The sequence below is a fragment of the Olea europaea genome, chromosome 6 (genome assembly GCF_002742605.1).
Source record: "Olea europaea var. sylvestris chromosome 6, O_europaea_v1, whole genome shotgun sequence".
Lineage (NCBI taxonomy): Eukaryota > Viridiplantae > Streptophyta > Magnoliopsida > Lamiales > Oleaceae > Olea > Olea europaea.
The window spans coordinates 24,957,461-24,971,220 of NC_036242.1; the positions used below are offsets into that span (position 1 = coordinate 24,957,461).

Below are 13,760 nucleotides of genomic sequence, written 5' to 3' on the forward strand. Positions count from 1 at the left end.
AAAGTGTAAAAATGACTTTTGTCCATTTGCATCAAAATAGTGCAAAGTGAATAGTATTACACCATATTTTGCCCCAAAATTGTGCAAAGTTTGGTGTTGCATTAGAGTTGTTTTGCACCATTTTTTGGTGCATTTTGGTGTTTTGGGGAGCATTGAAGATGGCCTAAGTATCACAAGAAATCGAATTAGAGAAGCCTTTCACTCCATCTAATCTGCTGAAGGAAAGATGAGTTTACTAACTTGGATTGGCTAAGGCTTTTAAGAGGACAATACTAATAGGAAGAAGGAAGTGAAAAATGAAACTTGTGTTTCTCAACTTCAAAACTTTACACACTTCTTAGCTTGTTACAAATGGAGGGCACTACCCCTTTATATAGTGTTTACATGAAACTTCTAGTCTACACATTTCTAGAGACACATAAACCACACATCAAGATATTTTCCTGAATTCTCTAGATATTCGTTATAAGACCACATATCTTACATAGATATTTACAAAGATTTTTCTAGTAGATATTTATATAGATTTTTCTAGATAATGTTTCTAGAAATGCTATGCATGTTGGGCATTTTAATTGATTTGGGCCTATAGGCAAAATCCTTAAACCCATATTATTTAATCCAAAAATCAAGTTTACTACTCAATATCCCCCCTTAAACTTGATTTTGCTACTTCAAGTAGAGTTCTTAACTTACGGAACACATCATGCTTGAGTGACTTAGTAAGAATGTCAGTGATCTGCTCCTGGGAGGTTACATATTTCAGTTGGACTTCTTTCTTTGCAATACTTTCTCTTATGAATTGATATCTTGCATCAATTTGCTTGCTTCTGTCATGGAATACTGGATTCTTTGCCAATGCCAATGTCAATTTGTTATCAACATGGATTTCGGTTGGTTCTTCTTGTGAAACTACAAGCGTCTTCAACAAGTTTATAAGACAAATCGCATGGTAGACACTTGATGTAGCTGCAACATATTCAGCTTCACCAGTAGATAGTGCTACGATCGATTGCTTTTTTTAGCTCCAAGTGAAAGCTGTGTCGCCCAAGTAAAACACATATCCAGTCGTGTTTTTTCTATCATCACTATCTCCACCCTAATCGTTGTCACTATATCTAACAAGTTTGAATTCATTAGATGATGAATAGATTAAGTCATAATCAAGTGTACCTTTGATGTAACGAAGAATTCTCTTTGCAGTTTTCATATGGGTCATGGTAGGTATTTCCATATAGTGATTGATGAGCCCAACTCCAAAAACGATATCTGATCTTGTGCACGTCAAGTATCTTAGACTTCCAACAAGACTCTTAAAAATTGTTAGGTTTACTTTTTCACCTTCATCATTCTTTGACAACTTCGTTCCGCATTCGATGGGGGTATATACAAGCTTACAATCTTCCATATTGAATTTCTTTAGAATTTCTTTCGCATATCCTGCTTGTGAGATAAAGATGCAATCCTCCATTTGCTTTATCTCAATCCCAAGATAGTAGGTCATGAGCCCGATATCCGTCATCTCGAATTATTGAGTCATGACCTTCTTAAACTCAGTGATCATACTTTGATTATTTCCCGTGAATATAAGATCATCTACATACAAATAAACAAGCAAAATATCTCCTTTCTCATTTACCTTTGTATAAAGGGCATACTCGTGAGGGCATTTTGTGAGTCATTTTCTAGAAAATACTTGTCAATTCTACTATTTCATGTCCTTGGAGCCTGTTTCAACCCATATAAGGCTTTTTTTAATATCAAGACTTTACCTTCATGTCCTTTTACTTTATAGCCCATTGGTTGCCCCACATAGATTTCTTCTTCAAGATAACCATTTAGAAAAGCTGATTTTACGTCCATTTGAAATATCTTCCATTTATTTTGCGCTACAAGAGAGATAATTAATCTTATGATTTTCAAACGAGCAACAGGAGCAAATACCTGTTCATAATCGATTCCCGACTATTGGTTGTAGCATTTGGCAATCAATCTTGCTTTGTATATTTCTACTTCTCTGTTAGCGTTCTTCTTTGCCTTGTACACCCACTTAACTCCGATTGTTCTCTTTCCTTTGGGAAGAGCTATCAGCTCCCACGTGTCATTTTTCTCTATAGCCTTAATCTTTTCATCTATAGCATCTCTCCATCTTTTATTTTCGCCGCTTCTTCATACCCTATTGGTTCACAATCGACAAAAAAGTAAAAAAGTGTGAGATCATTTTGATTTTCTGTTACCTCATATAGCTCTTGTAGGCTCCTCATCCATGGTGTCCTTTCGCTTGAACTTTCTCCTTGTGAAGATGATGGAGAAGCATCTCCATGTGTAGGTGATAGAGGTGGACTAATAATCTCTTGTTGCTCTCTATTATCTTGTTCTTCTTCATCAAAGAATGGTAAGAAGTCATAGTCTTCTTCTTGGACACTCCAATCCCAAGCTCCTTCTTCATCAAACTCGACATCTCTACTTATGATGATCTTCTCCTTGTTTGGATTATACAACTTGTAGCCTTTAGAGCGAGAGTCATAACTGATAAAAACATACCTTTCACTCCTATCATCTAGCTTGGACCGTTTTTGATCTGGTACATGAGCATATGCAATGCTCCCAAATACTCGTAAGTGAGAAATGCTGGGCTTTCTTCCACTCCATGCTTCTTGTGGTGTCTTATTCCACACACTTCTAGAAGGCGATCGATTAGACAGATACACAGCACAATTAACAGCTTTAACCCAAAGTTCTTTGGGCAATCTCTTACTTTTGAGCATGCAGCGGGCCATATTAAGGATGGATCTATTCTTTCTTTCGGCTACTCTATTTTATTGTGAAGAGTATGGAATCGTCAATGGGCGATGAATTCCATTTTCCTCACAATATTTCTCAAACTTTTTGGAGGTGAACTCTCCTCCTCTATCCGATCTTAAGACTTTTATACTATATCCGATTTCTTTTTCAACAAGAACTTTAAACTTCTTAAAAGTTTCAAAAACTTTCGATTTTTGTTTTAGAAAATAGACCCAAGTCTTTCTACTAAAATTATCAATAAAAAGAACAAAGTAATTACTCTTACCAAGAGAGCTTGGATTAATTGGCCCACAAACATCGGAGTGTACAAGTTTTAGCGGCTTCTTAGCTCTTGTAGAAGCTTTTTTTGGAAAACTTTTTCTCGAATACTTTCCAAGTAAGCATCCTTCACATAATTGATCCGCATGATTTATTGGAGGCAAACCTTTCACCATTTTCTTCTTACTCAACAACTTTAAGCCTCCAAAATTAAAATGCCCAAATCTCAACTGCCAAAGCCAATATGAGTCTTTAAAACAAGCTTTTAAGCATTTAGCGACATCATTTTGAATACTTAACGCAAACATTCTATTTCTTGTCATAGGAATTTTGACAATCAAATTTTATCTTTGATCTCTTATTGAAAGATTATGATCTTTCAAATAAATATCATAGCCCTTCTCTAAGAGGTGTTCCAAACTTAAAATGTTATTATTCATATTGGGCACATAATAGACATTTGAAATAAATTGATGCGTACCATTCTTCAAGCAGATCAAGATTTTACATTTTCCCTTCATTGAAATCTTGGATTCATCTTCAAAGGTAATGTTGTCGCTTACTGATTCATCTAGCTCTACAAAAATATTTTTCCTTCCACGCATATGGTTGCTTGCTTCTGTATCCAAATACTAAGTATTCTTTTCTCTGCTCTCTTTACCTTTGTAAGCCAACAGTAGTGCAGGATCTACTTCACTTTCCCGACAAGCGTAATTGGCTTTCTCCTCAACTTGGTTAGTAATATTTCTACATTCTGAAGTATAATGACTAAGTTTTTGACAATTGTAACATTTAATTTGAGATTTGTCATATCTTGGCATTTCATTTTGCCTCGTACCTTTTCCTCTTCCACGACCTCTGGTAGAAAATGAACTTTGTCTTCTTTCCTTTTTTGTAGAATGCAATTCTTCCTCGATCTTGGCCTCATCCTCTTCCTCTTTGGCTTCTTCTACTGTTAAACCTTCCTTCACCCTCGTTCAAAGTAAGCTTTGTTTGAAGAGCTTGCTCTAATGGCTCTTCTTTCACCTTCTTCTTTGGTCTTTCTTCATGGGCTTGTAAAGATCCCATGAGTTGATCGACACTCATCAAATCTAGATTTTTAGATTCCTCAATGGCTACAACTATGTAGTCAAATTTAGAATCTAAAGACCTAAGTATCTTCTCAATTACTGGATGTTGTTCAACTTTTCTCCATTCCTTTTTAATTGATTCACAATAGCCAATACTCTAGAGAAGTAATTAGAAATTGACTTCGATTCTTTCATATGTAAAGCTTCAAACTTACCTCAAAGTGTTTGGAGTCGAACCTTTTTCACCTTCTCGACTCCTTTGTGGGAATTTTACAAAATCTCACATGCTTCCTTACTTGTAATAGTACAAGTTACTTTCTCGAACATGCCTTCATCTAAGGCTTGATAGATAAGGGTGAGCGTCTTCCTTGCATCCTTCAAACTATCCCTTTGTGTTTGGGATAGAGCAACCTCGTCTTGTGGCTCCGTGTAACCTTTCTCTACGATCTCCCATGCATCTTGCGACCCGAGCAATGCTTTCATCCTTATGCTCCAATTGTCGTAGTTATCCTTGTTGAGTTTGGGGACTTGAAAAGGAATCATCCCATTTTTCACGAGAACCTTAGGGCTCTGATACCAGTTTGTTGGAGGAAAGATGGGTTTACTAACTTGGATTGACTAAGGTTTTTAAGAGGACAACACTAATAGAAAAAAGGAAATGAAAAAGGAAATTTGTATTTCTCAATTTCAAGACTTTACACACTTCTTAGCTTGTTACAAAGGAGGGCACTACCCCTTTATATAGTGTTTATATAAAGCTTTTAGTCCACACATTTTCAAGAGACACCTAGATCACACATCAAGATATTTTTCTAGAATTCTCTAAATATTCTTTATAAGACCACATATCTTACTTAGATATTTACATAGATTTTTCTAGTAGATATTTATATAGATTTTTCTAGATAATGTTTCTAGAAATGCTATGCATGTTGGGCCTATAGGCAAAATCCTTAAGCCCATATTATTTAGTCCAAAAATCAAGTTTACTACTCAACATAATCTCTGGTAATTTCTAGTCTCTGTATTTTACAATTTTTCTATGCTTTCTATATTGTAAATTGTAATGCTTTTCGGTATGATCTCCCATCAAGTTTACTCGTTTTGTCGAGATCTCGGTTTTATTTGCCATTTTTCTTATTCTGATTCTGTTTAATGGGTTGTCATTAGATTTTGAGAAAATTACTTTGATGGGTAATTGGCACAAAACGTCCCTACCTTTCAAGTCTATTGTGGAAAATGTCCCTATCTTTCATTTTTTGGCATTTTTGCCCTCATTTCAACCTTTCTTTGCGCTAGACGTCCTTCCGTCCATATTCCGTCAGTTTTTCCGTTAAACATTCGGGTAATTGGCACAAAACGTTCTTACCTTTTAAGTCTATTATAGAAAACGTCCCTACCTTTCATTTTTTGACATTTTTGCTCTCATTTCAACCTTTCTTTGCGCTGGACGTCCTTCCGTCCATATTCCGTCAGTTTTTCCGTTAATTAAATACAAAAATACCTTTTTCTTTCCATAAACAAGGGTAAAATTGTCCTCACCCACTTCACCCTTTTTTCCCGCCATCAACTTAGTCCATAAGTAACAGTAGAAGCAACATGAATCTGAAAATACTTTAAATGATTAAGTTAAATAAAGAAAAAATATCGTGAACACATTATATTTCACAATTCCACAACTACTGTTGCTGTCATCTTGTGTCACTGGAAAAATTTAGAAAGACATATTAAATGGGTAGTCAATTTATAATGAGTCAATTTAAAATGAGCGATTTATCTTCTCCATTGAGCCAAAAAGAGCCATTCACCATTTTGGCTCATTATAAATTGACTACCCATTTAATATGTCTTTTTAAAATTTTCCAGTAACACAAGATGACAGCAACAGTAGTTGTGAAATTGTGAAATATAATGTGTTCACGATATTTTTTCTTTATTTAACTTAATCATTTAAAGTATTTTCAGATTCATGTCGCTGCTACTGTTACTTATGGACTAAGTTGATGGCGGGAAAAAGGGGTGAAGTGGGTGAGGACAATTTTATCCTTGTTTATGGAAAGAAAAAGGTATTTTTGTATTTAATTAACGGAAAAACTGACGGAATATGGACAGAAGGACGTCCAGCGCAAAGAAAGGTTGAAATGAGGGCAAAAATGTCAAAAAATGAAAGGGAGGGACGTTTTCCACAATAGACTTGAAAGGTAGGGACGTTTTGTGCCAATTACCCTTTAATTAACGGAAAAACTAACGGAATATGGACGGAAGGACGTCCAGCACAAAGAAAGGTTGAAATGAGGGCAAAAATGTCAAAAAATGAAAGGGAGGGACGTTTTCCACAATAGACTTGAAAGGTAATGACGTTTTGTGCCAATTACCCTTACTTTGATCCATTTGAAAAAAGTAGGACAAGAATGCAAGAAATCCGTGATTATTGTATTGGGTTGGTGATGAAGTTGAGGAAAAATAGGTTAATTAGACTATCAAATATTTGATGTTTATCCTAAATAATATGAATCAATCAATAATCATAGTTTAGATTGGCAGAGACATATAATCTTTGGTTACCACAGGCACCAAATATTCGAGTCTTGTTATGATCAAAATCGAACCTTCATGTGCATATTTTTCAAGAAACTTGTCTAATAAAAGGTAATTGAGAGAAATCTTTTTCACGAGTTCCGTTGAGAAATTAGCATGATGGATTTAAATTATTGCAGGATAGGTCACTGTTTATAGTTTGGATTTATGGACTCTTGATTACTAATAATTGATTTTGAGAGATTTGATTAGTGATCTGCCCCAGAGCATTATAGAAACCATCCTCACAAAGATTCTGATAAAGGATGCCGTGAGAACTAGCATTTTCTCAAGCAGATGGAGATACAAATGGGCCACTCTTAACGCAGCTTGCATTTGATGACAAATGTGTGACCCTATGTAATGAAAGAACAATTGTTGAGAACAGTATTGTGAATTTTATTACCCGGTTTTTGTTTCTTCATGATAGACCGATTCACAAGTTCTCTCTATCTACCATGTACTGGCAGAGCTCGTATGATATAGAACAGTGGCTACTTTTCCTTTCACGGAAAGATATTAAAGAGTTGGTTCTTGAATTAGGAGAAAGTGAGTGGTTTGGGGTGCCATCTTTTCTTTTCTCTTTTAAAAAGTTGATTCGTTTGGAGCTTGTTCGTTGTGAATTGGACCCTTCACCATATTGTAATGGTTTCCTTTGCTTGAAGTACCTCAATCTTCAACAAGTTCAGATTCCCCCAGATGATATAGAATGCCACATTGCAAGTTGTCCTCTCCTTGAGAGTCTAACATTATCGTACTTCGATGGTTTAGGATCGACTGTCTTTGCTCCAAATCTCAAGTACTTATCTTTGGAAGGTGAATTCAAGGATATATTTCTTGTGAACACTCAACTTTTGGTATTCATATCTGTCGCTATGTATATGAACGATGACATAGCAGAGCATTTTGAACAGAGCTCAAGCTACAATTTTAACAAGGGTGGCGTTCCCCAGCTTGAGAGGCTTATTGGACATATATACTTTACAAAGGTAAATTAACCATCTCCATTTACTATAAGATTGATAACTAGACAAAGAAAATGCTTCACCATACATTACCTTTTGGCTTTGTATATAAAATAATCTGGATATTATTGATTATGCATAGCTGTTTTACGATGTGTAACCATTTGTTTCTGTACGCTTTCTGCAATATATCAGCTGCAATACAAGCTTCTGATTTGGATTTCTAGAAGAAAAGATGCTTCGTTGATTGCACTCTCAAGTCTAAGTCTCAGTCGATTGAAAACCATAAAGATGACTGATGTATCTGAAGTTCCACAAGAAATGATATTGATCAAATTTTTACGCGAAAACTGTCACCGAGCCCTGGAACGATGAGCATTACCCCTCTTTCATATCTGAATGAGGGAAAATTAAATATGCTAGTAGATTTGGTGAGTTTCCGTCGAGCTTCTACACAAGCTTCAATCATATTCATTCATGAACAAATATGAACTGTGCTGCAATTTATACATGAAGTTCCTTTCACTAGATCTTTTGACATATTGTATTTGTATCATATTCCTTACTACAATATATGTTCACAACATTCTTATTTACTCTAATTGAGAGTTCAAATAATTTAATGTGAATTTTGAATTCTTTTCTTGTGTGAACTGCATTAGCCTTTGATAATTGTATCTAGCTTTACGATGTATTAGAAAAATTTAGCTAGTTTTATGTTATTTTATTAATTTGAGTTAGTATCATTAAGAAAATACATAAATGCACAAGAATGTGAGCATCCTTATTCGTTACATTCATACTACAAGTACATAATTTTTTGACAGAAAATCTTTTCGGCCATGTTTGATTGGCCCTTTTTTCCATGGAAAATGGAATTCATTTTCCACCAATTTTGTGTGTTTGATAACAAAAGTTTTCCATGGAATTCGTTTTCCATCTTTTCCCCACACATGTACCTTTTCCATAATTTTGTAGAAAATCAATTATAAAAAAATTTATCCTTTTAATTAACAATTTTCATGAAAAACAAAGTCAAAGGAAAATCAAAATATAGATTTTTTTTTTTTTTTTTGGACAATGGAAACAAATTCTAAGAACAATTGTAAAAGTGAATATCTTTTAAATTGACAATTTTCTTGAAAAACAAAGCTAAACGAACACTAAAAAAGACTTTTATTTTAACATTTTTTAAATAAAAAATTATATCAATCAAATACTATTAATTGACAATTTCCAATAAAATAAATTCTATACAATTCAATTCCCTTCAATTCTTTTTTTCCACCCAAATTTCATCATTGCAATCAAGTGGACCCTCAATGTGGCATCATTGGAAGATGGGGAAAAAAGAAAAACTATCCAATCTCATTTTGTCATGTCAGCATTTTCATACATTCTGTTAAAAATTTTTGTACTTGGAATTTTACTCTATTCGGTAATAATATCTATTTGAAAAGCACAAAAAAATAAAAATAAATAAATAAATAAATATTGCTAACATCTTGTCCAAGTATCGAGCCTTAATTAGTACTCTTACAACCACACACTTGTTCTTTAAGGCGTCACTATTCTAGTGGTGATTACTACATTTATTCAATTCAAAGTGTTAACAATCGATTATTCCATAATTCTTCGCCAACTCAGTTTATTGGCCTAATTATCGAGTAGAAGATTTAGCTTGTACAAATCACTATTGATTTATCCCCATAATCGGGACCCATCATGATGCGCAAGAAATCGAATCCCGTGTATTTCTTTTAGAAAATTTCTTAATTGTTCAAAAGCAACCAGAAATGGGTTTTTTAACTAAATCGAAAGCAACCAGAAATGGGTTTTTTAACTAAAAAGAATTCGATTAAAATGTAGGATACGTATCTAGAAGTTTTCACTATTGGTCAGGTGTCATTTGCAATTAATAAGGGCAGCTGTATCCGGTGTGGGGTAGTGGAGTCAACATTCAAGCGTTGTTTTTTATGCGCGAACGCTTATTTGGGGCTGCAAAATAAATTTGGAAGCAGTTGGACCTTTTATTGTGTGGCGATTCGAGAAGAATGGAGTGGCAGTAGCCCAGGCAGAGAGAGTACATGACCTATTGGTGGTGGCGGGCGAGCTGATTGCACTCCGTGAGGTTGAATGACTCTTTGGTCAGAGCCTAAAAAAGATGGATATGAGAGAATAAAATGACCCACGAACTCGCTTCTTTTTCTTTTTACATTAATGATTGTTCATCGGTCTGTACTTCAACCACCGTGCATAACGATTGTTCAAGGATCAAAATTATGCATATATTTTCTCCTCCCTTTCTCACTACAATTTATTAAGCTTATAATTATCCCCAAAGATTGTCTTAAATGCTACCGTGATTCTATCGAGTATGAACACTATTTGCAGCACCTTCCCCAAATAATTGAGGATAAATGAAAAGCATCATAGCAAAGCATTTCAACATAAAATATATATCAATATAACCAACATATCAATACCAACAAAACAGTTCACAATTTATTCAGCAACATTAATATTAAGATAAGATGTCAAATGACATTTAACACACAACAGAAGTTCAAAGACCAAACGACAGACAAAGTAACATTGAGCACTAAGCAAACAGAATAACAGCAAACCCATAAAACAAATTATTAGACGCTACTCCTTTTCTTCTTCCTCATTGCTAAAACATTTCAGAATAGACCTCGGCGACCCGCAGTATGCAGTCTGAACAAACTTCTGGTAAACAATAGAACCACCAAATCCCAGCTCTTCATGGCATTCCTCGTTGATAGAGTAACCCTTCAAATGTTGAGAGTCAATGTCATCAAGTAACATGGCACCAAAGTCAGCGTGCACAGCAACAGAAAATTCCTTTGGACGGAAGCAAGCTAAAACCCTCTCAATCAGCATGCTCAGATTCACATTATTCAAATCATACCCAGCCGCTTCAAAGCTTGCATAACTAAACCCGTCTTCTGGGGTAACATGAATAGTAGAAATTGCAGCTTCTTCAATGGAATTCATGGAATAACCACAAGGCTCAAACTCAAAATCACATATATCAGACTTAGGGAGGATTTTTCTTATACCAGATGTATTGGTCATCGACGTTGCAGAGCTTGAGTCGCTCTTATAGAAAACAGAAGCCATCTCCCTGTCCAAACCAGTCATACACATCTCCAATGTGTAAATAGGGTTAGTTTCAATAGATCCCGCACAAGCTGAATAAACATGCCATTTTTGTTGTTTCTGGGAACTGCCCATAACATAAGCCTTGCCGCCTGAACCAAGTTCCCCAAAATAGCTATCTAGGACAGCAACTTCTTCCGAGAAGTTGCGATGGGGATAAGACTGAGCTCCAGGGAAAATGAAGCTTCCACGGGTGTATCTCACAGCTTGTACTGAAAGGGAGAGGGAGCCAGCCAACTTCAAAATAGGTGGGATTGATCGTAGCAACTTTGTTGTCCCACAGGTCTTGATGATTATCTTATAAGGATAAACAAAAAGGCTCGACTCAGAGAGGACAAATGAATCAACATATTCATTTGAAAGTGAAGAAACAATGGTACACTCGGCAGGTTGAAGAATCTCGTCCAATTGTACTTTGGAAAGTGAACGAAGTCCCTTCCCTTCAGGATCAATGAAGACACTCGGCTCAAAAAATGAGATTTCAAGCCTTTTTTCAAAACCTTCAAAACCAATTGCAGATACGGGCAAAGCCATTTCTATGAGCGAGAATTGCTTAGAGAATCGAAAAGAGCAAACAGGAAAGCAGCGAAGAATGAAGAAAAGGAGCGCTTGAACAAACAAAAAACGAAATCTACTATCACTACACTTTTAACACGTCCAAAGACGTGATCAGGAGACTAGTTGAGGAATCTCAGGATGGTTTGCGAGCGCACTGCAAAGAGAAAATAGAAATTTCAGCATGAGAAGTGTCATTTCATTGAAAATTCCAGAACACTCAGTATCAAAAACTTTCATAGTTGGAACACAAAAACTTACGTTAGAGTATGCAGCAGATCTGAACTTCTTGATGCCACCGTTTGGTCGAACGTCTTCAGTGATGTATCCTAGGGGAGCGTCGTATGATAAGGATTTACTACTAGATTTCTTCCCACCTTTTGACTCCATTAGATCATCAATTTCTTTGCTGCATAATCATCAATAAAGAATTATACAATCAGAACTAATTGTAAAATGAGTGTCACAGTATAATTATCAAGTAAAACAACAACAAAAAGGGCCTTGGAAATGTCAAAAAATGTGTAATTATCGACAAATGCATTCATCGGATGGTGCTGCAAGGAAATATTTCCAAACAGATTCCCAAAAAAGAAAGAAAACAATACCAAATTTGAAACAAATCATATGTTACTAACACGTCGCTATTGATTCATGTAGAAAATGTTGTGTTCCTTTTTCCATATTATTAGATATTTAGATGCATAATCCTACAACAAAATTGCCTACCTTTAACTTTTTGGGGATGAAATTTTGAAAAGAATTGTTAATAATCAACAATCAACCAGAAGTTGATAGTCAATCACTATTAAATTTTCGAATGAATTGAATGAATGGAGTGCATAAATCGAACCAAACCTATTCAAATTTAGATTTTATATCTTATATCTTCCAGGGTCCTCAGACAGAATCAGTATATAAACCATTCTTTCTTTAACAAAAAAGAATGGTAAAAGAAAAATCACATCCACATACAAAAATGATCCAGAAATACAAGAAACAAGAGCACAAACACAGACAAATACACATCTATACATATATTAATATATATGAGATAAACATGACATCCATGCATACATGGAACATCCTACAGAAGATACAGGCCCCCTAATATATAACTAAAAATGGTTCCTAAGATTATGTCCTTCCTCGAAAGTCAGGAATCACTAGATGTCTAGATCTATAAATCCCGGTACGTTTTTCCAATAAAGTTCACAACAGGAACAAGCAAACAACAATCTTTCAACAATAGAATAGTAAAAATCATAGATCTACACAAGGAAAAACAGATCACGCAAAGCGTTAAAATTAATAAAAAAAGAAAAAAAGTAAATCTTACTTACAATATCAAGATTTGAATTTTATAACCAAATAATCCCTCAAAAATCAGAATCGGCTTTCAACAATTCCTACAAACAACAATACCACACAAATCAGACAATTCTGATCTCATTCGTACATTATCAAAAGATAAATTTTAATTAAAATATAAAACGCTTACAGAAATATAAATGAGGCGGATCTTTGAACGGAATTGAAACCCTAGGAAAATAAACGCTCACGCGAATTTCTCTGATTTTAATAATGAAGATGGTATGAAACTTCTCGTGAGAGTTAGAGCTGGTATGGGATGCCTTATTTATAGAGATGAGGAATAAACATATGCCACTGGTATGTGCTGATATTACGGTCTTACCCATATGGTTTTTATGGAAATTTCGTGCCTAGTTTTCCGAATGGCATAATTGACTAGGGAAGATCTTGGCAAAATCCACCTAAATTCATTCGAAACTTTCATTAAATTATTCAATGTCATCAATTAAGATTTTAATGTATTTTAAGAAATTATAAATTCTAATTAATTTCATAAATTTATATATAATTAATAAGAATACCATAAATGATAAAATTTCAAAAGATTTTATCGTGTTTATTTTTAAGTCTGAAATCCATCCAAATCTTTTGAAATTCTTGTATTAATGAAATTCTTATAAATATACAAGTTATTGATGATACCTAGATTTTAAAGAATTTCATTGAAATATATTAAAATTTAATTAGGAAAGCCTATATTTTAATAAAATTCATTAAAATCTCAATTGGAGACACCTGAATTTAAGGGGTGTTTGATTGCATTTATTTCTCAAGAAAAGTATCAGTTTTCCACTCAAATTCTTATTTTTGATGTTTGATTGTCGTTTTTTTTTGAAAATTTTGAAAATATTTTCTAACTTTTCAAAATATGCTTAATTTTCATTTTTTCGAAGGAAAATATTTTCTTTGAGGAAGTAAATTTTCGTCTTCCTCAAATCAAAGAAAATAATTTCTTTTATATGTGATATTTTTC

The 13,760-nt window shown here is 34.4% G+C and overlaps 1 protein-coding gene and 1 pseudogene across 1 annotated transcript; one reads left to right on the plus strand and one right to left on the minus strand.

The window, feature by feature from the left end:
* Positions 1 to 6,487: 6,487 nt before the first annotated feature.
* On the plus strand, positions 6,488 to 8,050 carry LOC111395306 (annotated as a pseudogene).
* Positions 8,051 to 10,156: 2,106 nt separating this feature from the next.
* On the minus strand, positions 10,157 to 13,065 carry LOC111396244 (S-adenosylmethionine decarboxylase proenzyme-like). Its single transcript, XM_023022611.1, has 4 exons — positions 12,915 to 13,065; positions 12,757 to 12,822; positions 11,675 to 11,822; positions 10,157 to 11,570 (listed from the first exon to the last, which is right to left on the minus strand). Exon 4 carries the CDS (start codon positions 11,390 to 11,392, stop codon positions 10,325 to 10,327), a length of 1,068 nt encoding a protein of 355 aa, XP_022878379.1. The 5' UTR covers positions 11,393 to 11,570; positions 11,675 to 11,822; positions 12,757 to 12,822; positions 12,915 to 13,065; the 3' UTR covers positions 10,157 to 10,324.
* Positions 13,066 to 13,760: the final 695 nt, after the last annotated feature.

What these genes read in the sequence shown, in the direction of transcription:
- LOC111396244 (XM_023022611.1), bottom strand. Translation starts at nt 11,392, where the DNA reads ATGGCTTTGCCCGTATCTGCAATTGGTTTTGAAGGTTTTGAAAAAAGG.